Source organism: Choloepus didactylus, chromosome 7, assembly GCF_015220235.1.
Source record: "Choloepus didactylus isolate mChoDid1 chromosome 7, mChoDid1.pri, whole genome shotgun sequence".
In the NCBI taxonomy this organism is placed as follows: Eukaryota; Metazoa; Chordata; class Mammalia; order Pilosa; family Megalonychidae; genus Choloepus; species Choloepus didactylus.
In genome coordinates, this window is record NC_051313.1 from 129,038,954 (window position 1) to 129,063,811 (window position 24,858).

The 24,858-nt window shown below is 37.2% G+C and overlaps 1 protein-coding gene across 3 annotated transcripts in view; it reads left to right on the forward strand.

The window, feature by feature from the left end:
* The window catches only part of DCDC2 (doublecortin domain containing 2), a 170,111-nt gene that overhangs the window by 33,082 nt on the left and 112,171 nt on the right, over window positions 1-24,858 (forward strand). For all 3 annotated transcript variants that reach the window (XM_037844571.1, XM_037844569.1, XM_037844570.1), the window contains exons 4-5: window positions 21,298-21,374; window positions 21,498-21,629. In XM_037844571.1, the coding sequence (XP_037700499.1) occupies window positions 21,298-21,374; window positions 21,498-21,629 (209 nt within the window). The remainder of the gene's footprint in view (window positions 1-21,297; window positions 21,375-21,497; window positions 21,630-24,858) is intronic.

A 24,858-nucleotide genomic window follows, 5' to 3' on the forward strand; every position in this document is an offset into this window, starting at 1 on the left:
TTGTTCCTGTCCACTCCCTGTAAGAAACCAATCTTCTTAGTTTCTGGTTTATCTTTCCTGTACTTCTTTTGCACAAGTGAGCAGACACATGAATATATTAATTTTATATTCCCTTCTTTACTACGTGAAGGGTTGTACGCTACAGATATTCTTTTGTACTTTGTTATTTTTAACTTAACACAATGTCCTGGAAATCTCTCCATATCAGTATATAGAGATCTTTTTCATTCTTTGTTACAGCTTCAGAACTGTATGAAGTGCCATAGTTTATTCAACTATTCTCTTATGTATGGGTGTTAATGTTTCCAATATTATGCAGTTACAAACAATGCTACGATGCATAACCTTGTTTAGATGTAGTTTTGCATTTTTGGAGGTATATATTCAGGGTAGGTTCCTAGAAGAGGAATTACTGGACCAAAAAATAAGGGACTATGTGGTTTTGTTAGATATTGCCAAATTTTTCTGGACGTCTTGTATCAGTTTGCATTCCCATCATCAATGTATGAGAGTGCCTGTCTCCACAACCTGGAAAACTGAATGTGTTGTCATGCTTTTAAATTTTTGCAAATCTGATAGGTGAGAAGTGGTATCTCGTTGTTTTAATTTGCAGTTTTCTAATTTTAAGTTTGAATATTTTTATATGTTCAAGGGTCATTTCTTTTTCTTTCTTTTTTTTTTTTTAAGTGAATTGTCCACGTCTTTTCCTATTTTTTTTTAAATCAGATTTTTGGTCCTTCATTTCATTTTTAAAATTTCTTTATATATTAGGGATATTATTGTTTTGTGTGTGGTATATATTGCAGTGTTTTCTTCCAGTTTGTCAATTGTTTTTGTACTTTGCTTTTGATTTTTTTTGCCATGAAAAATAATTTTTTTATATTTATGTTGTCAAATTTATCACTTTACTTTTATTGCCTCTAGATTTGGAGTCATAATTAGATAGCTTTTTCCCCATACCAAGGTTAAAGAGGAATTCACTATGTTTTCTTCTAGTACTTACATAGTTTTATTTTTTACTTTTAGATCACCAGTCCACTTGGAATTTACTCTTGTGTAGAGTTTGAGAGAAGAATCTAATTCTGTCTTTTCCCAGATTGTCCTAGCACCATTTATTAAAAAGCCCATCTTGGCCCCCATGATATGAGATGCCACTTTTATCATGTACTAGATTTCCATATATACTTATTTGGTCTATTTCTGGGCTTTCTCGTCTATTCCAATGGTCTATTGTTTATTCATGCATAAGTACCACCTTGGTAAAATTACTTTTTTTTTTTTTTTTTTTTTTTTTTTTCTTTTTTAGGGTTTAATCTGAAACTCCAAATGCTGTAAAGTGACACACAACTCCATACTAGACAACTGCAAAATAAAATTATCCTTGACCCCTTCTCACCTAAATATTTCCATTTCTAACTTTCTAGCAAATCAGAATGTTCTGTCTCTACAGAGAGAGATTTAATTCAGTTACTAAAAGAAACAGAAGTTTTCTAGAAAGCAAGCTTATCTTTAAGGGGACAAAGAGAAATAAGTATTGTTTAGAGCTCTTCTTCCCTTTTAATTTTAGCATATAGCATTGAAGTTTTATATAATGCAATATCAAAATTATATTTAAACTATTTTTTTGCTATGGGTTTTTTTTTTTTAATTAAATTCAGTTTTATTGAAATACATTCACACACCATACAATCATCCATGGTATACAATCCGCTGTCCACAGTATGATCACATAGTTATGTGTTCGTCACCACAATCTATCTCTGAATATTTTCTTTACATCAGAAAGAACCAGAACAAGAATAAAAAATAAAAGTGAAAAAAGAACACCCAAATCATCCCCCCCATCCCACCCCATTTGTCCTTTAGTTTTCATCCCCATTTCTCTACTCATCCATACACTAGATAAAGGGGGTGTGATCCACAAGGTCTACACAATCACACTGTCACCCCTTATAATCTACATTACTATATAATTGTCTTCAGGAGTCCAGACTGCTGGGTTGGAGTTTGGTAGTTCCAGGTATTTCCTTCTAGCTACTCCAATGCATTAAAACCAAAGACATGTTATCTATACAGTGCATAAGAATGTTCACCAGAGTGACTTCTCAACTCCACTTGAAATCTCTCAGCCACTGAAACTATTTCATCTCGTTCTGCATTCCCCTTTTGGTCAAGAAGATATTCTCAGTCCCATGATGCCAGGTCCACATTCATCCCCAGGAATCGTATTCTGCATTACCAGGGAGATTTACAATCCTGGGAGTCGGGTCCCACATGGGGGGAGGGCAGCGAGTTCACCTGTCGAGATTGCTCAGTTAGAGAGAGAGAAGGCCACATCTGAGCAACAAAGAGGTACTTGGGGAGACACTGAGGCACAATTATATGCAAGTTTAGACTCTCCTTTGCAGTAGCAAGCTTCATAAGAGCAAGTCCCATGATCGAGGGCTCAGCACATCAAATCGCCAGTCCCAATGTTTGTGACAACATCAACACCAGTCCAGGTGAGGATGTCCAACACATCCGCACCTTCCCCCAGATCCTCGGGGCTGGGGAGGGGGAGGCTGTAAATATGTTTTTTATTATCTGCCCAAATTACTCTGGGATGTGTCACTATTTTACTCCAGCCTACACTAACCTATCATATCTCACTTTCTATTCAAAGTTCCATGGAATTGTGGTGTTTGAACAAATCGACTGTAGAGTTGTACCGTTTAGAAAATTTAGATTCTGTACCAAATAGATATCTATTCCCTTGGTCTCATATGGAAGTTCAAGTTTTAAAACACAATCAGTTTCAGCCTTTACCCTTTGGCCTGGCTTGCCCTGGTCTTAACCAGACCTGCTTCATTCATATCACTAATTGAAGTCTGGGCTCTTTTTCAGCTTTTTTTTTCTTTCTTTGAACAGTGGCTGTATGCACTAATACTGACATTCATATCTGCCGAGCTCTAGCTCTGAGTTTCAGGTGTCTCAGAGATATGCATTGTTCCAGAGACCAATCAGGTTATATGCTAGGGGATCAGCATCTCAAAGTTTAGAGACAGGCATTACAATTCAGGGATAGAGTTAACTGCTGTAAGAGCTTACAATCTAGGGACTATTACAATAATCATGTCCACGTTAGGCTATGTTCTAAGATTCAATTCTGAGTTTACACATTGTAGTTAGTCCATATTGGTGAGGCATTAAAGTGTTTGCCTTTATTTCTGGTGTACTTCACTCAAATACTGTGTACAGGACCCATTCACCTCGTGTGTCTCACAGCTTCACTCCTTCTTGTAGTTGCTCTATGTTCCACTGTATGTGTACACCACAGTACACTATTCCATTCTTAAGTCAATGTACCCTTAGGTCATCTGCACCCTTTGTAAATCATGATTACTGCCTCCATGAACACCAGTTTGCAAATGTTCATTCATGTCTCTGCTCTCAGATCTTCAAATGACATAGCCCATAATGAGGATGCAGAACCTTTTGGTCTCCACATACTTAACTTTTTGTGGAACAACCACACTGACCTTCAGAAAGGCTACACCATTCTACCTGCTCATCAACAGGTAGATAGGTACATCCTTCTCACCATGTTTTCTCCCAACACTTTTACTCCTATTACGGGGTTCTTTTACATCCAGTGTGTAGCTCTGTCATGGCAGCAAATAGGATTTTTGCAATTTACTGAGCTTCCCAATGATTCGATATCTTCACCTATTCTTTGCTACAATCTAATTTAACATAATTTTACCTAATTTCATTTGTTTAATGTCTAGTTTTAACATAACTTTGCACTGAAATGGACAAGTTACCAATTTCATTTTATCATGTGAAATGACTAGGGGATGTTATTTTGAATATTGCATCTCCTCATGTATATAATATGGGGCTTGAAATAGATGAGTTCTGAGTTTCCTCTTCATCTGACAAGTCTGAGAGTATAACGCGAAGGCACACGTCCTTTGGATTTCAGAGCCCAGGACAAGGCAGCCATGCAGCTGAGTGAGCTTTTCTTCATATTGTAGGAACTCTTTAAAGCTGAAAATTGGATGCGGCCTCAGTGATTTCCACTGAAGAAACAACTTCTTCTTTCCTTGTAAAATATCTGTAGGCGATTAATGTTTATGGCAGGATATAGACAAGACTCCGCCGAGTATCCATTTTAGATTTCTCACATATCAACTCAAATCTGTTTGCTCATCTCAATCTAGTTTCACAAAGGATTTGATGCAGTCTCAACATCCTCCCAGTATACCGCTGACTTTTGACTCTTCTGACTTCATAATATTTACTACACCGACAAATCAAGTTTTCACTTAATACAGTTTCAGGGGAAAATAGGCAGTCTCAACTTCTGCGAAGCAACATACTGAAATTCTTTTCAAACACCTCTTCGTTCTCCCTTCGTTTCCATCTTCTGGGTCTCCGGTTCACTCGAATCCATTTCGTGACCTCGGCGCTCACTTGCCGCGCGAGCCCGCACTCCGCCCCGGCCTGGCGCTCCTTCTGCAGCGGCTCGCCTCGCGGGAGGTGAGCATGGAGGCGGGCGCGCCGGAGCCCACAACCCAGCGCCCGCCCGCCGGGCCGGCCCGGCGCAGAGCAGCCTAAAATTACTTTTTAACATTATAGTTTAACAGTTGTAAAAATCCTAGATTAGAAAGAGTAAAAGATTTTTTTTAAACAAAAATTATATTGCCCCTACGCTCGTCACTCAAAAAATTTGATTTCATTTTTGTACATACTCTTCTAGTTTTTCTCCTTATATATGTATTATATATATATGCATATGTGATGTTTTTAGCCATGGAAAATGTTTTTATTTTTATATAGTCAGATTTGTTCATATGGTATAAATGTACTAACACAAACTGTGTAATAAGGATCTTGGGCCCCACAAAGAGAGGTCTGGCCTTTATCCTGGCCGCTGGGAAATAAACTGTAAACACTTGGAATTTCCCAAGTAATAGAAGTGTCTTTGTTATTCAAGGTGGGTCTTCCCTACCTACCACACCTGGCAGTTTATGCTGGAGAGAGGACTCAGGGTTGGGGCAATCAACCATGTGGTTAGACGGTTGGTGCTCTGAACCATGTGATATCCGCTCAACCTCCAGGGAGGGATGGGGGACTGGAAAATGAGTTCCAGCACCTGGTCAGTGATTCAGTTGATCATGGCTATTTAATGAAACCCTAATAAAAACTCTGGACACCAAAGCATGGTGCTCTTTCCTGGTTGACAGTATTCTTTGAGTGTTGTCATGCATCTTCACTGGGAGGGTGATGTCTCCTGACTCCACTGGGAAAGGACAACAGAAACTTTGAATTTGAGACCCTCCCAGAACTTGCCCTCTGCATCTCTTCTTTTGGCTGGCTCCTTTTTTGCTATAAAAAGTTTGCATCCTTTTTTCTATAATAAAACTGTAATTGTAAATATAGTGTTTTCCTGAGTTCTGCAAGTCACTCTAGTGAATTTTTTTAACCTGAGAATGTAGTGGGAATCCCTGAATTTGTAGCAAGTTTGTCAAAAGTGAGAGTGGCCCTTGGAACCCCCAAACCTGTGGCTGATGTCTAAAGTGAGGTTGGTCCTGTGGAAGATGATGCCTTTAACCTTTAAAGTTTGGCTTAATTCTGAGTGTCAGAACTCCTGTATACCTACATACATGCAAAGTTGTAATAATAGAATACTTATTCTATACAAAGCTCTTTTCACTTAAATTTCATTTATATTGTTTCTGCTATTTTTTTTTTTACATTTACATAGTTTTTGCCATACTTTTAGATGGCGAAATATACTATTTTATTGATTTGATGCCATAAGTTTCTTAACAATTATATTTAAATAATTTCCATTGCTTTTGCTTCATAACATTCCAGTCAAAATCTGTAGATTTATAGTTTTTTTTTTTCCACTTCTGAATTATTTATCAGGATAAATCAGACAGTGAGAAATTCATTGTTAAAGGGCACTTCTTATGGCTCTGGAAATGTAATGCTGCACAGTTTTGAAAAAACATATTAATTTAAAATATTAGCAACAGTATAGTTTTGCCCCAAATTTTCTAGCTTTGAAAGAACAGTTTTTGATACTGTCAAGAATATGTAATAATTTAGACTTCCCTAAAACACTCTGAATTTGGCAGTGTTTTGACATTTGTTTCCCTTTTTTATTGAAATGGTTCAAGCAATCCCTTAGGAAAAGGAGAAGTAGATGAAATAATAATTTAGTGTGAATTTTCCAGGGTAGAATTAAATTGTATGATCCAACCTGCTGCCTTGGTGTAGAAGTGGTGATTTACTTTCTTTGGGCTCATTCTTCCTTCTCCTTTGTCCATCTGACCTACTCCATGACCCTCTTGGTCAACAAAGTCCCATGCAGTCCACACCCCCTCATTTATGACCCAATATACATGACATTTCAATGTATGTCCTCAAAAATCTGCCCTTTCTTGGCTCCTTTGGCTCAGCTGATTCTCTCTTTCAATGGAGGCTGGAAATCCACTCTCTCCCTGTCCTAAATGACTCCATGCCTGGCTTTAGATGTGTGAAACAGTGACACACAGATAGAGTAAAGAGCTTATCCTAAACTTATTCTGGTGGGTTGAGAATGAGTAGAGTTTTTAGTTTCCTAGAGATTAATAATGCCAAGCAAATTCATCTCTACTTCTTCATCACCATTTAACTCTTAACTCACTTCACTAGGGTTCCATCTCCTGCACTCCTCTCGTAATTCACTCGTAAATCTCTCCAAAGCTATCTACGTTGACAAATTCAATTTCCTGTTCTCACCTTAATCTATCTCCTATCAGTAATCAGTACGGCCAACACTTCTTTCTTCTGCAACATTACACTTTTCTGGTTTCCCTCTTCTCTGTTCACTTTTCTCCCACCCCCCTATAGAAAGGTCTTTCTCCATTACCCAAACCCAAGGCTTGGCTGTGGACCCCTCTCTCTGCTTTCTACTCCCTTCCTTGGTAAGCTCATTCTGTCTTAAGGTTTCAATACTGCCTATATGTTGATGATTCCTAAATTGGTATCTCCAGCCCTGACTTCTTCCTTTAGCTCTGGCCTGCCAACATGGATGACACCTCTACTTGGATGTCTCATAGATATCTCAGGTGTAATGTCAAAAACTAAACTCTTGATTCCACAGCCCCATATTTTCTTCTCCTTCACAGTAAATAGCACCACTGTCCACCCAACTGCTCAAGCTTTCTTCCCCTCATTATCCACATGCTTCTTCCAGTAAATTCAAATTTCTAACTATAATATGTTTCTTGGATTTACCCCATTTCTGTTTCCTTGGTCTTCCCATGGGAAAAACCACCACTATCCCTCACTTAGATGACACAACAGCCTCCTTTTTGGTCTCTTTGCTTCCAGTCTTACTTCTCTCCAATCTGTTCTCCATGGAGCAGCCAGAATGATCTTTGTAAAAATCTGCGGTGAAGTATAATTGCACTTGTGCTAAAATCCTGCTTTGGTTTATGAGGCCCTGAATAATCTTGTGCCTGCCAGTTTTTGTAATCTTGTCCTTTTCTCCACTTGCCTTCTGTGCTCCAGGTATTCCCCCCTCCTTTCTAGTCCTCAGACATGCCAGCTCTTTCCTTCTTCAGAGCCTTTGCACATCTCTGTCTCAGCTCAGGGCTGGCTCATTTCATTCAGTGCAGTCTTCATAATTTGTGGTTATGTATTTTTTCTCTTTGATTTCTTATTTGTTGTCTGTCACTGACCTCCTCTACTATTAATGGGCAGAGAAATTAGGCAAGAAAAAGAAATAAAAGGTATCCAAATTGGAAAGGAAGAAGTAAAACTTTCACTGCTTGCAGATGACATGATCTGATATACAGAAAATCCTGAAAAATCCTCAGCACAGCTCCTAGATCTAATGAATGAATTCAGCCAAGTGGCAGTGTACAAGCTAGGCAGGGATCTTGGCTTTATTTACAACTGTGTACAGGCACTTAGCCTAGTGCCTGGCACATACTAGACAACTGATAGGTATCATTGTATGAATAAACCCTCTATGCTGAAAGTCAATAAGGAATGGGATGTATAGAGGATTTTGCTGCAGACTTCTTTGGAATTCAGAATGTGGGGTGTCTTTGAGGGAATATTTTTCCCTTTGGAAGAGGTTTATCATCCATGGGAGACTTTTCTTTCTGCTCTGCCTTCGGGTGCTTCATTGTATCCTCGACCACTGCATTGTGGCTGGTGGTTGGTGTGGCCAACTCCTTCCTGGGAGCCTCCCTCAGTGCTCACTAAGGGGCCACAGAAATATGCATTATCTGGGATTGTTTATGAGACTGATAATTTGAAGAAGGCATAGCTAGGTATGTTTCATTTTACATCCTGAAACACTGGCCTTAAAGTGAATTTCTAGAAATCAAAGTGTATTTCACCAATATTTCTATCTGAGAATAGATTATTATTTATAAATAGGAAAAAGAAACATGAATTCTTGAGGCTGGATTAATTTGAGAGGGAAACATGTCTAAATTCTTAAATTTAGCCTTTAGTACCATTCCAAGAAAAACATTTCTTTGGAAATGCCTCAGGCATTTAGCACTAGCATATCAAATAGAATTGGTTAAGGACGTGACACATGAGAACTCCCTTTAAATAATTTAGGACAATGTGAATCAGTGATAATCATTGGTGTGTACATGAACAGTAGATAATAAAATCTACTGTGTCAGGGAGTTCTTCTGGCCTTCAAGACATTTTTAATACTGACTCCTGTTAATTCTTTTTATCTTGTGAAATGAATGTTTGCAGTTGTGACATCTAGTAAGCAGTTGAAACTTAAATTTACAGATGATTTTATTAAAAAACCTAGTTAAAAAATACAAAGTTTATGTTCTATTGTTATGTTGTTATAATACATATGTATGTGTGTGTGTGTCTATATATATCTATATATCTATATAGTTATATAGTTATAATGTTATATTGTTTTCCTAATAGTTATGAGAGGAAACGTGACACCTATATTGGATCCCATTTGATGTGTATTGTAATGTGTTCTTCCCTGTTGCCTTAGTAATTATATGATACTTAGGTAGGAAGGTCATATTTTTTAATAGTTTAATTTTTTTATTAAGGTCAAATTAAAATAACATAAAATGAATGATTTTAAAATGAACGATTCAGTGGCATTCAGTACATTCACAAGACTTGCAATCACCACCTCTATCTAGTTCCAAAGCATTTCTATCACTCCAAAAGAAAACCCCACACCCATTAAACAGTCACTCCTCTTTTCCCCCTCCTCAGCCCCTGGCAACCACACCAATTTGCTTTCTGTCTCTTTGGATTTACCTATTTTGGGGGTAGGCACAGAATCTTGTGCTCTTGGTGTCTGCCTCTTTCATTTAGCATAATGTTTTCAGGGTTCATCCGTGTTGTAGTGTGCATCACATTGCTTTTTGTGGCTTAATAATATTCCATTGTATGTATATACCACGTTGTGTTTATCTCTTCATCTGTTGATGGACATTTGAGTTGACTATTGTGAATAATGCTGCTGTGAATATTTGTTTACAAGTATTTGTATCTATGTTCAATTTTGGGGGGTATATTCTCAGAAGTGGAATTGCTGGGTCATATGGTAATTCTTTGTGTAACTTATTGAGACCATGAAACTGTTGTGCAGCAGCTGCACCATTTTACATTCCCACCAACAGTTGAAATTGGGGTTCCAATTTCTCCACATACTCACCAACACTTGTTATTTTCTATTCATTAAATAATGAACATCCTACCAGGAGTGGAGTGGTATCTCATTGTGGTTTTGGTTTGTATTTCCTTGAAAAAAATTTGAGTTTTTTTTTTGTCATTGAGTTGTAAGAGCTCTTTGTATATTCTGGTTACTAGACCTTTACCAGATAAATGGTTTGCAAATATTTTCTCCCATTCTGTAGGTTGTCTTTTCATTCTCTTGATAATGTCCTTTGATGTACACAAGTTTTAAATTTTGATGAAACCCAGTTTATCTATTTTTTCTTTGGTTGCTTGTGCTTTGGGTGTCATATCTAAAAATCCATTGCCAAATCCAAGGACCTGAAGATTTACCCCTATATTTTTAATAGTTTAATTTTAAAAGCTCTTATTTTTGTTCAAGATAAATTTCACTTTAGTGACACATTAGTATTTTCAGAGATTGTTAGAACTTGAAGGGAATTTACAGATTATCAAAATGCAGTTGCAGTTCCTTCTTCCTATAGCTGAGTAGTTTTGCTTACCCAGATTGGGGAAGTGACTTGACTTGGGTAGCAGTGAGCAGTTGAGCTTGAACTTGAAGCTGACTTCCAGTCCAGTGCTCCCGAATAATGCCATGCTGCTTTGTTTATTAGTTTACTTCTTTACTGTCCTCACCTCCCACTGCCCCCCATACCCCATAAGCTCCCTGAGGGCAAGGGCTTTTTCTGCCCTCTTCCATGCTGAATTCTCAGCACTGAGCAGTGTCACTCTTAGTGGGTGAAAAACTAATAGTACCTCAAAATGTTAGCTTCCCTTGCCTTGCCTTGTGATGGTGGGTTAATAGCCAGCCGCCTTAGAATTTGTGAAAGACTGAGTGTAGATCATGTACAGTCAGCACATTCCTCATGGGTCTCCTGGGGTTGAAATTGACTTATTTAAATGCAGATAGAAGCTGCCCTGTGCCCAAATGGACTGCCCCCTGCACAGTTAGTATTGCTCACTTTCATCTTGCATTGTTATGTACACACTTCCAGCTGGGTCACATTCTTCGTGGAAATTTTGCATTCCACTGCCTAGATTGGCTTGGTTACCAAATCCCATTGGGGAAAATTAAAAAATCGACAATAGTAAGATAGTAAGCATGATGTAGTAAATTAAGAAGGAATACAAAAGAAAAGAAAAACAATTCAAAAACACCTTTTTTTTCAGTGCTTGGTTAGTGGTAGTTCCCGTAATTTCCCCAAAGAATTCTCCTGGGTTAATCAGTTATTTTTTAACTTTATGGGGTCATATTATTCTCTTCAGCATAGCATTAGAAAAACCCATGCAGACTTTCTTATGAATGCTTTATCAACTATGCAAGTCCTGTTTAGTTTTTCTATAAGATAAAGCTTCCGTTGCAAATAATTATTTTAGAATGAAGTTAATGAACTTAAGGTTTAACACTATGTATTCAAATGTTTAGGATTGTTTACCCTTTAAAAATATTTCACAAAGTGCAATAAAGGAAAATTAAACCAGGATGCCAATAGCTTAAAAACTTGAGGGCTGTTGGGAAATTGATTTAATGGGTCAAAATTGCTGAAAATTGATGGGCTTCTTCTTTTTTTTTTTAAAGAAGACAACAGTATGAATGTTTATTTAAATATATCCTTACACTTGAGAGTTTTCTGAGGAAGATATTATTTATGATGGTTATTTTACCTTTTGGGTCACTTTTATGCTGAAAAGAAATCCTTTACTTTGCTGTGTTTTGAATAGCCACGATCATTTGTCTGTTCATTTGTTTTGAATTGTTTTCCTGTTTCAATGAAAGGAGGCATTAATTTAGAGAACAGCTCAAAAGTCAAATCTTCAAGCTGATGTTATGGAATCCATTATTAACAAAAAATAGTCCTCTGGATAAAAGATGATAATCCACACCTGAAAGATGAACCCCTCCTCTGGGAATCAGCTCCTGGACTGGGTGCAACAACATGGGGACCTGCAGGGAACCAGGTTAGACATGAGTAGTTTCATCAGATCACAGAGGCTAATTGGGCCCTTCTGGGAACGTTCTAAACAGCTTGTTCATTATGATTAGAGATCTCCTCTATAACTAGGTTCTCACTTAAGTTAGGTTGGAAATTTTTTTTTTTTTATGTTTAAATATATGACAATGTTGATGAAAATATTCTCTCCAAAATATTACTGAGGCTGGATTGATTGTGTCACCATGCCTTTCTGGAATTTCCATTTTTCATCCCATTGGGGTTGGAAATAAATTATAGTGCTATAGTCAAGCAAAAACTATTTGATGAGTAGCAGCCAAGGGGAGAGAAACCTGGATGGTTTTAAGAAGATACTGGGTCCAGAGAATAAGGGTGGTCTAGATATGCCAACATACATACATATTTGCATATTTTCAGTTATATACAATTCGAGAAAGTTTTTATTTAAATGCGTGCAAATATGTGCCCACATTAGTGGCCAACTTCTGTCTTGAGCAACATTAACAGGCTCTTAGGAAGAACCCTGGATTGGGAATTAGCAGAAGTAAATGGTATTTCTGCTTCTTTGTTTCCTGTGTGACTTTGAGAGTGGGGAGGCTCCTCTTTTCTCACTTGTGCCACTGGAATATTAAATAATACTTACCTTATAAAGTTATTTTGAGGAGCAAATGTGAATATTAATGAAAGTATTTTATAAATTCTGATGTGTAAACTGTTATTTGAAACTATCTTATAAAGATATTGTGAGAAATCAAGGTAATGCATGGAAAGTGCTTGATACAGTTATGGGCATGGTATAATGCTTAAAATTTGGTCCTAATTTTTGCTTATTGAAAGTACATACTGAGTGAGTTCCATGCATACAGCACCACGGTGGGTCTTTGGGTTATAGATGAGGCTATTTACTAAAACAAACAAATAAATGAGAGATATGATCCACACAAACATAATAATGTAAGGGAAATATGCTATATCTCTGAAAAATTTGTGAAAGAGATTCAGACATATAATATAGAATTTCTGAGGAGAGAAATTATACCCAGCTGAGTGAGGTTTTCCTGGAGGAAGTGACATTTGAGCTGAGTCTTCAAAAAAAGAAAACAAAACTTACAGCTGGAGAAAGTCGTAAGTAGAATAGTGAGAAATCAGAGGTTGGTAGGAGGGGGCCAACTCATATTTGATCTCAAATATCAGACCAAGACACAGGGATTTTAATCTGAAGGCAGTGGCAGTCTTGGAAGGTGTTTGCTTAGGGATGTTACACATTTGGGTCTGTGTTTCAGGAAGGCTAATTTAAAAGTAGTGGATGAGAGAGGAAACATGCTGGAGGCAGGGATGCTGGTTATCAGCGCCAGGCTCAGCTCTTGTGAGGGACTGTGAGTTCCTGGACCCAGGCTGTGGGTTAGGGGGAAAGATAAAGCAATTTTGAGGACAGGGAAGCTGTAGGATTTTGTCATTGTTTGGATGTAGGGGTGATGAGGTGTCTTGAAAATATGCAGGTGGTTTATGCAAATTTAATAATGCAAAAAAAAAAAAAAGCAAAAAACAAAAAACTCATGTTAAGTTACTCTGCTGAATATGTCCAGGTACAAACAGATTTCACAGATCTGTGTCTTAGCGGTCTTTAAAAAAAATTTTTTTTTGTCTTTTAATAGAGTTTTTGATGATGAGTTAACTTCATCACATGCACAGAATACGTGAAAATGTACAGAATTAGAACAGGGAGGAGAATTGTTAGAGAGATGACATTATCTGTGTGGTAGAAATAAAGAATTCATTTCCTACTATGAAGTATGAATCAGCCAATGTTTAGAGACTTTTTAAATTACTTTTATTATTTTGTGTCTATTCTATTGCTTTAGGCTTATTTCTCCATCCACTAAACAACTAAAAAATAAAATTATTTGCATATCATTTGGTGTATAAATATGTATATTATATCTAATAAATTTTTGGCAGCTCTTGAGGCATTGTGGTGTTTTAGCCTACATAAATTAAGTGGGTTGCACTTAAATAATTTGTGTTACATTATTTCCAACTATATATTAATTACAATCCTTCATCTCTCCTTCAGACATCTAATGACCACCTATTACTTGGCAGACTTGGTGCTCAGAATTTAAAGATGAAAAGATGTTTATTTCCTTTGAGCAAATAGAGAAATAAGAGTTAAAAAACCCAGCATATCATTTTAAGTTCTGTAAGAGAGCTGTCCTATCCTGGAGTGCAAGAACAATGGCTCCCCACGGTTGTTGTGCATCTGAAACATACACGGGCTTGCTGGTAAACCACAAAGCCAAGTTCCCCAGGTGATTCTAATATCAACCAAAGTTTGAAAACCATTCATTGTTCTGTAGGAACATAGATGAAGGAGCAATTAGTCCTATTTGAAAAGGATAAGGACGTTTTACAGAAAGAAGCTGATATTTGAATCAGACCTTGAAGGGGACGAGAATTTATGAGTAAGATGAACAGCCTCCTGATTTGCTAAGCACGGAGGGGTTTCCTGGGACTTGAGACTTTCATTGCTAAAACCGGGAACATTTGTGGGTAAAGTCGGATGGTTGGTTACTCCAAGCAGCTGAAGAACATTAGCAAAAACTCAGATAACTTGGGATGGTCAGGGAAGAGACAATAATTCTGCATGACTGGTGCTAAGAGTATGAAGAGTCAGTCTGGTGAAGGAGACAAAAGCATAACTTGAAGGAGATTTTATTTAATGCAGAATAATGGGAGCTTTCTTCTGTAGTCATTGAGGAGCCACTGATCATTTTTTTAAGCAGGGGACTAATAAGAGATTGGTGTTTTAAAGAGATCATCCTGGCAGCAAAGAGGAGGATGGATTCAAGGACTGGGGTCAGAGAGAGTCTGGAAGCAGGGAGAGTAATTAGTGGCTGTTGTTCTGGTGGGAAGTGACAAAGACCCAAATAACAACAGGGACCTTTATTCAGCCCACACTATGTGCCAAGCACAGTGATAAGCACTACATAAATGTCATTCCATTTAATATGCATACCGACTCTTTAGGGGTAGTTATTACTACATCAGTGTTGGAAATGATGAAAGTGAGGCCTAAGGACACTAGTGCAGAACCAGAATTTGAAAATAGACTCTAAATTCCAAAAACCTGAGCACTTAATTGACATGATCTATCATACCCCAGAGGAAGGTGTTGGCAGTAGAGGTGGATGAAGAGTGGGTGAAAGAGTCAGTGTTTAGAAAGCAGACTTGGTAGGACTTGGTAACTGTGTTTAGAAAGCAGGCTTGGTAGGACTTGGTAACTGATTGGTTGGAGTGGTGGTAAGGGACAGTATGATTCCTAGGTTTTTAATATGGGTAACTGGGTAAATAGTGATGCCATTTATTAAACTAAAGTATGCATTATAGGGAAGAAAGTGTGTTTTGCAGAAGAAAATGAGTTCAGTGCTGAGCATGTTGGGTTTGAGATATCTATTGGACGTTAACATATCCAGTTTGGTATACAGGCTTGGAGACAGGAGGAAAGTAGAGATTTGGTCATCATTAGCAAAATGACGTTGATAACTGTTCTAGTTTGCTAATGCTGCCAGAATGCAAAACACCAGAGATGGATTGGCTTTTATAAAAGGGGGTTTATTTGGTTAGACAGTTACAGTCTTAAGGCCATAAAGTGTCCAAGGTAACACAGCAATCAGGTACCGTCACTGGAGGATGGCCAATGGTGTCTGGAAAACCTCTGTTAGCTGGGAAGGCACGTGGCTGGCATCTGCTCCAAAGTTCTGGTTTCAAAATGGCTTTCTCCCAGGACGTTCCTCTCTAGGCTGCAGTTCCTCAAAAATGTCACTCTTAGTTGCACTTGGGGTATTTGTCCTCTCTTAGTTTCTCTGGAGCAAGAGTCGGCTTCCAACGGCCGTCTTTAAACTGTTTCTCATCTGCAGCTCCTGTGCTTTCTTCCAAGTGTCCCTCTTGGCTGTAGCTCCTCTGCAAAATGTCACTCACAGCTGCACTGAGTTCCTTCTGTTTGTCAGCTCATTTATATGGCTCCACTGATCAAGGCCCACCCTGAATGGGTGGGGCCACGCCTCCATGGAAATTATCTAATCAGAGTTATCACCTACAATTGGGTGGGGCACATTTCCATGCAAACAACATAATCCAAACGTTCCAACTTAATCCCCACTAATATGTCTGCCCCACAAGATTGCATCAAAGAAGATGGCTTTTTCTGGGGGACATAATACATTCAAACCAGCACAATAACATAACATTGAATTGGATAAGGTTGACTAGGAGGAGTATTTGGATTAAAGAAGCGAGCAGGAATAAACCCTTGGGAAGTACCAACATTAAGGATGGGCAGAGAAGAAGTTGTTAGCATAGGAAACAGAATGGTCGCAAGGAGGGATGGGGTTCAGATCACATGATATTGTTGAACTGTGAAGTCTCATTCTCTTTTTTTTTTTTGTTGTAAGATACCATCAAAATCAAATAGCTTGGGGTGATTCTGTTCCAGATAAATAGTATTTCTGGAGCTTAATTGTTGTAAGTCCAAAAGAGCACACTACTAGAAGAACAGTGTTTTAGTTTGCTGGGCTGCTGAAAGCAGATACCATGAAATGGGTTGGCTTTTAACAACGGGAATTTTATAAGCTTACAGTTTTGAGGCTGTGAAGATGTCCAAATCAAAGCATCATCCAGACAATGCTTTCTTCCTAAAAACTGGTGGCTAGCGATCCTGGACCCTTCTGTTGCATGGCAAGGTGCATGGCAACGTCTGCTGGTCTCTCCCCCCTCTTCTGGGTTTTGTTGCTTTCAGCTTCTTGCTTCCATGGCTTTCTCTCTGTGTCTGAATTTCATTCTCTTCTAAAGAACTGGAGTAAGAGGATTACTACTCTGAATGAGGTGGGTCACACCTTAACTGAAGTGTCCTCATCAAAAGATCCTACTTACATTGGGTCCACACCCACAGGAATGGGTTAGCTTTAAGGACATGATGTTCTGGGGTACATACAGGTGCAAACAACCACAAATAGATATTTTAGCATGTCAGGTATTGTGCAGGATATAATGTTTGATAAGAAATATCTAAGTTTATAAAGAATATTTGTTTAAGAAAACCCTTGTAATATAAATCTGTTATTCAATTTAAGAGAGGAAATAGGCATTATGTATCTCTTATAAATTGTATTGCTCATAAACGTGTGTTGTTTACTTACCTTATTGGTAATGATTGGATTTCAGTCTACCATATTATTGTTTGTTCCATTTAATATTTGGTTTTTGTTTCTTCCTTCCTGCCTTTTTTAGATTAAGCAAACATTTTAAAAATTACTCCATTTTACCTCTCTATTGGCTTTTTGGCTAAATATTTTTTCCCCAGTGTCTACTCTAGAACTTACAGTATGCATCCTTAATTCAGTGTGATTTGCCTTCAAGTAATATTATATCAACTCACAAGCAACAGCATAATTCCATTTGCCATTACTCCTGCCCCGTGTTCTTACATTAAATATTACTGCTTCTACATGTTACAAACCTCTTGAATAATTATTTTTGCTTTAAATAATCTTTAAAAATTTGTTTTAAGAATAAAATTGCAAGAAGTTTTTTATAACTATGCATGTTTACCTTTCTGATGTCCTTCAGTGTCTCCTGCAGATCCAGGTTTCTGTCTGGTTTATTTCCCTTGTTTCGTGGCCGACATCATTTCTGATGAGAAGCCAGTGATCATTCTCATTGTTGTTCCTCTGAGTTTAATATGCGTATTTTCTCTGACTGCAGTCTGAATATGATGTGCCTAAGTATGGTCCTTTTGTATTTACCCTGATTGGGCTCACTGAACTTCAATCTGTGAGTTGATATCTTTCATCAATTTTAGAAAATTTTGGCCTTTTTCTCTACAAATACTTCTGGCCCATTGTTGTTGTCCTCTCCTTGGACTCCAGTTACACATATGCTAGATCATTGCTTACATATCTCTGATGCACTAATCAGCAAATTATACTCAATAGAAGAAATGATGAATCAACTCAAAGATAGAGATTATCCAGAGTGAAGCACAAAAAATGGAAGCTGGTAAGAACATCAGAAATATGTGAGATAACTGATCTAACATGCACTGAATCTTTTAACATTTATAATAGTAATTTTAATGTCCTTATTTGCTAATTTCAACATCACAATTATTCCACAGGTTTGACTTTTTTCTTCTTGATAATGGCTTGCATTTCCCCCTTTATTTTCATATATCTGTGTTTTTATTGTATATTGATCACTTTGTATAAAAGAGTGATAAAAGCTGAAAATAGCTTTTATCCCCAAAGAAAAACTTATCCCTCCCTCTGTCAGGCTGCTAGGGTGAGAGGCTGATCTCTTAGTATAATCTGTAGTTGAGCTTGGTATAGAATGAATTGCAGCTTAGTTTCAGTTCATCAGTGGTTTCAAATATTTAGAAGGTGAATTCAGTCTACTTCTTCCAGCAGGACCTGGAATTTAATGTTGGTGGGACTCTAGAGATCTCTCTCTACTTTTAAATTAACTCTTAGCTTTTTACATTGCTGAATATCTCTGCTTTCCAGCCACATCCTCAGCTTTCCACACCATGGGAGATCTTCCCTTGTTATTCCATCCTGCTTCTAGATTTTGTTGGATTTCTGTGCACTTGAGCAGATCCCTTGGGGAAGGATTGGTGGACAGTGTACTTGCTCTACATCTGGGCCCCCTCTGCACGCCAGCCCACACACTGCTGTTAAAAGTTTGGCTGGCTGTCTATGGACAGTTTGTTCCTCTGCCTGCTGTGCTCCTGAAGATTAAAGGAGCTGGGGTTCTCGCATAGAAAGGGTTTATCTCTCTCTCTGGAAGTTAGTTCCTTTGGACTTCTTTATATCCTGAACTCTCTGACAGATTTTAAAAAAGCTATGATTTTAGCTTTTGCTTTTATAATAGGAGCAACAGCCTCTTATAGCCATCTACTTCCTAACCAGAAGTAGAACTCTATCTGCATTTACTCGAAAATGTAAAAAAAAAAAAAAAAAAAAGAAAGAAAAAGAAAAGAAATATTTAGGGTTGAAAATACAATTTTAGGGACATAAACATAGCAAATACATTTTATTTATCAAAATTTGCACCAATTATCAGAATTTATTTCCTTAAATATTAAAAAGTGGCAGATAGCAATAGTAAAACTATGTAATTTTTGTGTTCCGGAAGATCTCTATGGATCTTCAGATTGAGGATGGCAAAATTCCTAATTATTAGAATTGAAAGTTACACTGTCTATCAAAATGCAAGGAGAAAGTGAATCAACTATTCTTTTACAAGGATTGGTCAATGTTCTCAACAATTGTTATATAGCCTTTATTTTTCAAATTTCACTTTCAGTTCATGCATCTAGAGCATCTCTTTGATAAATGGCTTTATGCCATGAAGTTTAGTAGATTTCCTCAGCACAAAATATCATCTGATGGAGGCACTTTCTAATTGTCCATTTTGGTACATACCATCAAAAATAAGAAATGCTCAGCTGGTGGATCATAATATTACCCATCAGGCATCTTAGCCAATCTTTCTTCCTTTTAAAAATAATAATATTGAAAAAACACAGATGATTATTTTTAAAAATTCCTTTAGAACAGTCTGTAGTTTGGATGCTTCTGGTATACTGACCCCCAGGTAAATTATTTTCTACTCTGGTGTCTTTAAAAATTTTTCGGCCCCTTCTCGTTCAGCAAAAAGTGGCTAAATTTGATTAAATATTTTGTAAGGGACTTTTTCTCCGCTTTAATCTTGTGTGTTGTCTTTGCAAAGTAACAGAAGTTTCCTCAAAGATTACCATTTCAAAGAATCCGCTTTCTCTTAAATGCACACAACAGGGAGAATGAAATGGGAGCCTCTTTGTGTATGTTGGCCTATATTTTGCATTTTTTCTTCCTAAATGTCTAATTCCATCTTATGGACAGTCACCAAAATCTGTTATTGGTTTTTTAAGGAGAGATTTAAAATTGAGTTTTTAAATTTATAACCCCCCCCCCTTTTTTTTTTTTTACCAGAGGTCAGTAGTCATTAGATTTTTGTGATGGTATCAATTAACAGCATTATTTCTACAAGTCCTTAGAGAGAGTTTGGTTTTCTTGGCCCAAGGTTTCAAAAAGTGAAGAGTACTGAGATTTGAGGCAGATGGATTCTCTGGAGCATTCAGCCTAACAGCCCCAGGGAATGGTATTGCCACTTTCGTTAATTAGTCCATCGAATGTCCCTTTGGGCTAGGTTAGCAGGATTATCCCCATTTTTACAGATCAAGAAAATGAGGTGTGAGGCATTGAATTGGTTCACATGGAAAGTTTTGGCAATTAGTCCTAGGGTTCAGAATGTCACTTTTAGTCTGTTGTTCAGTTTGTAGACTTCATAGACTTTGAGCTCATCATTCCCAATATATATTTTCAAAGCTACAGTTTGTTTCATTGAGTTTATTTTTCTAAAGAAAAATTCATATTTTTGAGTCATGCAGGTTTTAGTGTGAATGTTGACCTAGCCGTGATATTGTCCCACTAAGTGTTGTGGAATTTTTGAACTTGGATTAAATTGCTTCCTTGGGCTTATCAGATTCACCCAAAGCATGTTATTTCTGTGATATTACAGTCTGTGACATAAAATCTAAATATAATAACAGAGACAGTGTGATATATTGGAAAGTGCATGTTATTTGTATCCAGAGACCTGCACTAGTAGCACTGGCTCACCCCATTCTGGCAGGGTGAATGCGGGTAGTCATTTTGTCACCTTTGACTTTGGAAATACTCCTGAGAAGTATAGTTATAATTGGTCACTATTTTCTTGAAGTTCAGAAGAAAATGATCTGCTGAAAGTGAGTGTGTCAGGAGTGGGATTTAGGATGAGAGGGAAAGAATTGGATTATCCACTGTAGGAAATGGAAAAAGCAGTAGACCTGAGAGGAGCAGAGGGATGGCTGAGCAACACTGAGGTCCAGCTGATGCCCAAAGCCCTGTCTGAGGCCAAGGCAGTCAGCAGGCCCGTGTGGTTCTCTCAAGCAGCAGACGGGACCCTGGAAGCAAAAGAAGAGCAAAGGGGAAGATGCACACAGATGCAAGGGGTCCAGGAATCCGGGGTGCTTGGGAGTGCAGCTGAAGGCTGAGGAAAAGTTGACAGGGTCAGGCTTAAGAGAAAAAGTTGGGGTCAAGGGCCTGGTGGGAGCAATGGGATCAGAAAGCAGGGTAGTGAGAATGGGAGAGGAGAGAAGCCAGAGCATGGTATGTGGTGGCCAGAGGAGGAGGGCATTTCAGGTTTAAAAATTTATAGGTTTATTTTTATTTGTGTTTTACAGAAAGCATAGTTTACAAAGTCAACTTAAAATTCTCATAATAGCTCAACAGTTTCCTTTGTTTGCAAAGATTGTGAGCTCTATGCCCCAGACTCAAGGGAAATTTTGCTTTTCTTTTCTTGAGAGCTTTGCTAAAGGAGCGTAATATTGATAGAGGGTGAGCTGAGAGTGTTTGCGTAAGTAGGAAAAAAAGCAAGCTTTTAACAAACACACAACCAGTTGTTTGGGAACCTGTAGCTTTTCCTCATAGACAGAATCTAACATAACCTCAGTGATTTATATTTCTTTTCTTTGCTTTTATAGGTAAAACCAGTAATCCACAGCAGGATCAATGTGTCAGCTCGCTTTAAAAAATCACTCCAGGAACCTTGCACTATCTTGTAAGTTGGATCCTTTTATGTTTGGAGTTGAAATTGGCTTGGTTTGGGATTTGTTTTGTAATTTTAGAGACATAACTGTTTCAAATGATTCAGCTCAACTGGCTTGGCTTTGCTTTTTTCCAGTTTGATTGCAAATGGAGACCTCATAAGCCCAGCTTCCCGCCTCCTCATCCCAAGAAAAGCCCTGAATCAGTGGGATCATGTACTACAAATGATTACGGAAAAAATAACTCTAAGGACTGGGGCTGTCCATAGGTATGTCAGAGTAATCTTCTTGCATGTGGGTGGGTTTCAGAACTGTTAAGGATCTTTCCAGGAGGCTCTAGAGTTACTTGGCCCTAGATTTCAATTCCCATCTACCAGTTAGGCACTGAAAACCTCCATTTCCTTATCAGTAAAATGGATATATAACAGTACTTACCTCATAGGATTGTTTTAAGAAATGCGGTAATCCATATAAAGAGCTTAAAGCAATCCTTAGCTCATGGTATCACATCAACAAGTATTAACTACTTTTTTTCTTTTGTTTTAGGGCAAACAGGCAGGCATCAACTTTTTTTTTTTTGTGGTTGCACAGTACTTTTTTGAGTGAGCAAACTTCCTGACTCTCAGTTAACTCTCCTTCTTTCTCAGGAGATATCTTTGACTATAGGATGGTCCAAACTGTTTGCCTAGCTTAAGATATCAGACATCAGGAGGGTTAGTAGGAAGATGCTGATGATTAAAATTATAACATTTAAATTGTGACGCTTATGAAAGAATCCGTTGCTGAAGGCTGACTTATTTATTTTCCTTTAGTGGGAAGGTAACATAAATTATATACAGCTATGTAACATATTAACAATACATACATAAAAATATACACACAAATATAATCAAGAGCTTTCTGGTAATTCTTCTTGAATCCCTCTTTAACCCTGGTCTATCATATGCCATTAATAAATTACACTTTAGTTTTCAAGTTCTTATGCCTATTTTCATATATGTCTGTAGAGATATATATAATAAAATAAGTTCTCAAATTGATTTCTTAAATCTTTCAGTCAATGTATAGCTTAATGTATATATGTTTATATATTAATATATACAGTTTGACAGCCATTGAAATTTTAAATATAATTAGGTATTTTAACTGAAAATAATATTTGCTTGTGGTAAACAATTCAAGTAGGACAAGGGTATAGATAAAAAGCAAATATCTCTCCTATCCCAGACCCCCAGTGTCTCTCCCCAGTCTTTTTTGCCTTATACCTGAAATATTCTATGCATATGCATAGAAAACACAAATGGGAACACAATATATGTACCTTGCTTTTTTTCCCATGTAATAAATGTTGGATATTGTTCTTTTTTTTATTTTGTTTATTGTAGATTATAACATATGTACATAGAAGTGCTAACATTTCAAGTGCAATTTAACAAGTAGTTAGAGAGCAAATTTCAAAGAATATTATAGGATACAGTTCTACAGTTTCAATTATTTCCTTAATGTGAAATATAACATATATACAAAAAGGTAGTATCTTTCAAAATATGATTTAACAAGTAGTTTTATAGGAAATTTCCAAAGTTGCTATGAGTTACAGTACCATAGTTTAAGTTATTTCCTTGTTGTGAAACACAACATACATACAAAAAGGTGACAGCTTTCAAACTATGATACAAGTAGCCGTAGAACAAATCTCAAAGGATGCCATGTATTACAGCTCCAGCATTTCAATACTTCCTTCTAGCTATTCTAACACCATAGCAACCAAGAAAAAGCAACTTAAAGATTCAGTATTCATAACCCTTTGTTAAATTGCATCTTGTCTGTTGCTACCCCTTCCTCTAGTTTAGTCACTTTTTGATCTTCAGGGATGTCTAGGCAGTGACCTCCCTAACCTGTTCATGTTGAAAAAGGGTGTCAACTTTATGGGAAAAGGGGACACATCTAGGTGATGTTCTTGAAGAGGCTATTGTTTCTGGGTTTGGGGACTTTGCTAGCATAGGAGCAATCTGAAGGATTTAAGTTTCTAAAGAATAAACTTAGTGAGTGAAACTTTTTTAGAGTCTCAGATAGAGATCTGGGTATTCTTTAAGGTTTTTGGGACTACTGTTGACTTGGGCTTATCATACTGTGGTCGTTTGGCATATCTAGGTGAAGCTTGCATAGGAGTAACCCCTAGGACAACCTCTTGACTATTTGAATTTTCTCAGCCACTGAAACCTTATTTTGTTGCCTTTCTTTTCTCCCTTTTGGTCAAAATGGCATTCTTAACCCCTTGATGCTAGGGTCAGGGTCATTCCTGGAATCTGTGACTCATGTCTTCAGGAAGACTCATTAATCTGGGGGATCCTGTCCCATGTCGGGGGGAGGGTGATGAATTTGTTTGCAGAGTTAGGCTTAGAGAGAGAAAGTCCACATTTGAGCAACAAATGACGTTCTCTGGAGGTGACTCCTAGGCATAATTATAGATGGGCCTAGCCTCCCCGCTACAACCTAAGTTTCACCAGAGCAAGCCTCAAGATCGAGGGCTTGCCTTATAAATTAGGGGGTTCTTAAGTTCACATAGCATATGTTATGTCCACAATAATCCAACCGTATCTCACATTATCATCACTTAGTTGTACAATCCTCATCACTCTCCATTTTAAACAGTTCTCATGACCAAAAACATCTAGTAGCTCTTGTCAGTCCTTAATTATTTGAAGGGAATTATTTAAGAGATTGTTCTTATCAGTATAAACAGCTCTGATTATTTTTAGTGACTATAAAGCATTATATTTTATGAGTGTACCCCAATTTATTTTAATATTCTTCTCTTGATGGAAACTTAGGTCATTTCCAATCTTTTGCTATTACATATACATGTCTTTTTATATAAGCAGAGTTTATCAGGCGACTAAAGTCTAGAAGTTGAATTGCTGAAGTCTAGAAGTTGAAGTGGTATATGCCTTTAAAATTTTTATAGACATTTCCAGAGTTTGTTTTAATTTACACTCTCACCAAAAGGAGTATTAGAGGAACTATTTTCTCACATTCTCAACTATACTGTAAAACTAACATACCTTTCACTCATGTTGTATAAAATAATATTCATTTTTAAATTTTATTTATTTAATATATAGAATGACATCTATTGATCATTTCTTAATATTATTCAAAGTACTTTACATTTTTAACTTACTTAATCAGCTTTCTTACCTGATGAGGCAAGTGCTGTTATTATTTTCTTTTTTTCCCATTTTTCTTTTTTTCCTTAAGAGTTTTATTATTGAGATATATTCACACACCATACAATCCATCCAAAGTATACTATCAGTGGTTCACAGTATCATCACATGGTTGTGCATTCATCTTCACAATCAATTTTAGTGCATTTTCATTACTCAAAAACAAAACAAAACAAAAAAAGCCCCATCCCATGCTCCTTATCCCCCCCATTATTGACCCTTACCATTTGTGGTACATTAGTTACTATTGATGAAAGAATATTAAAAT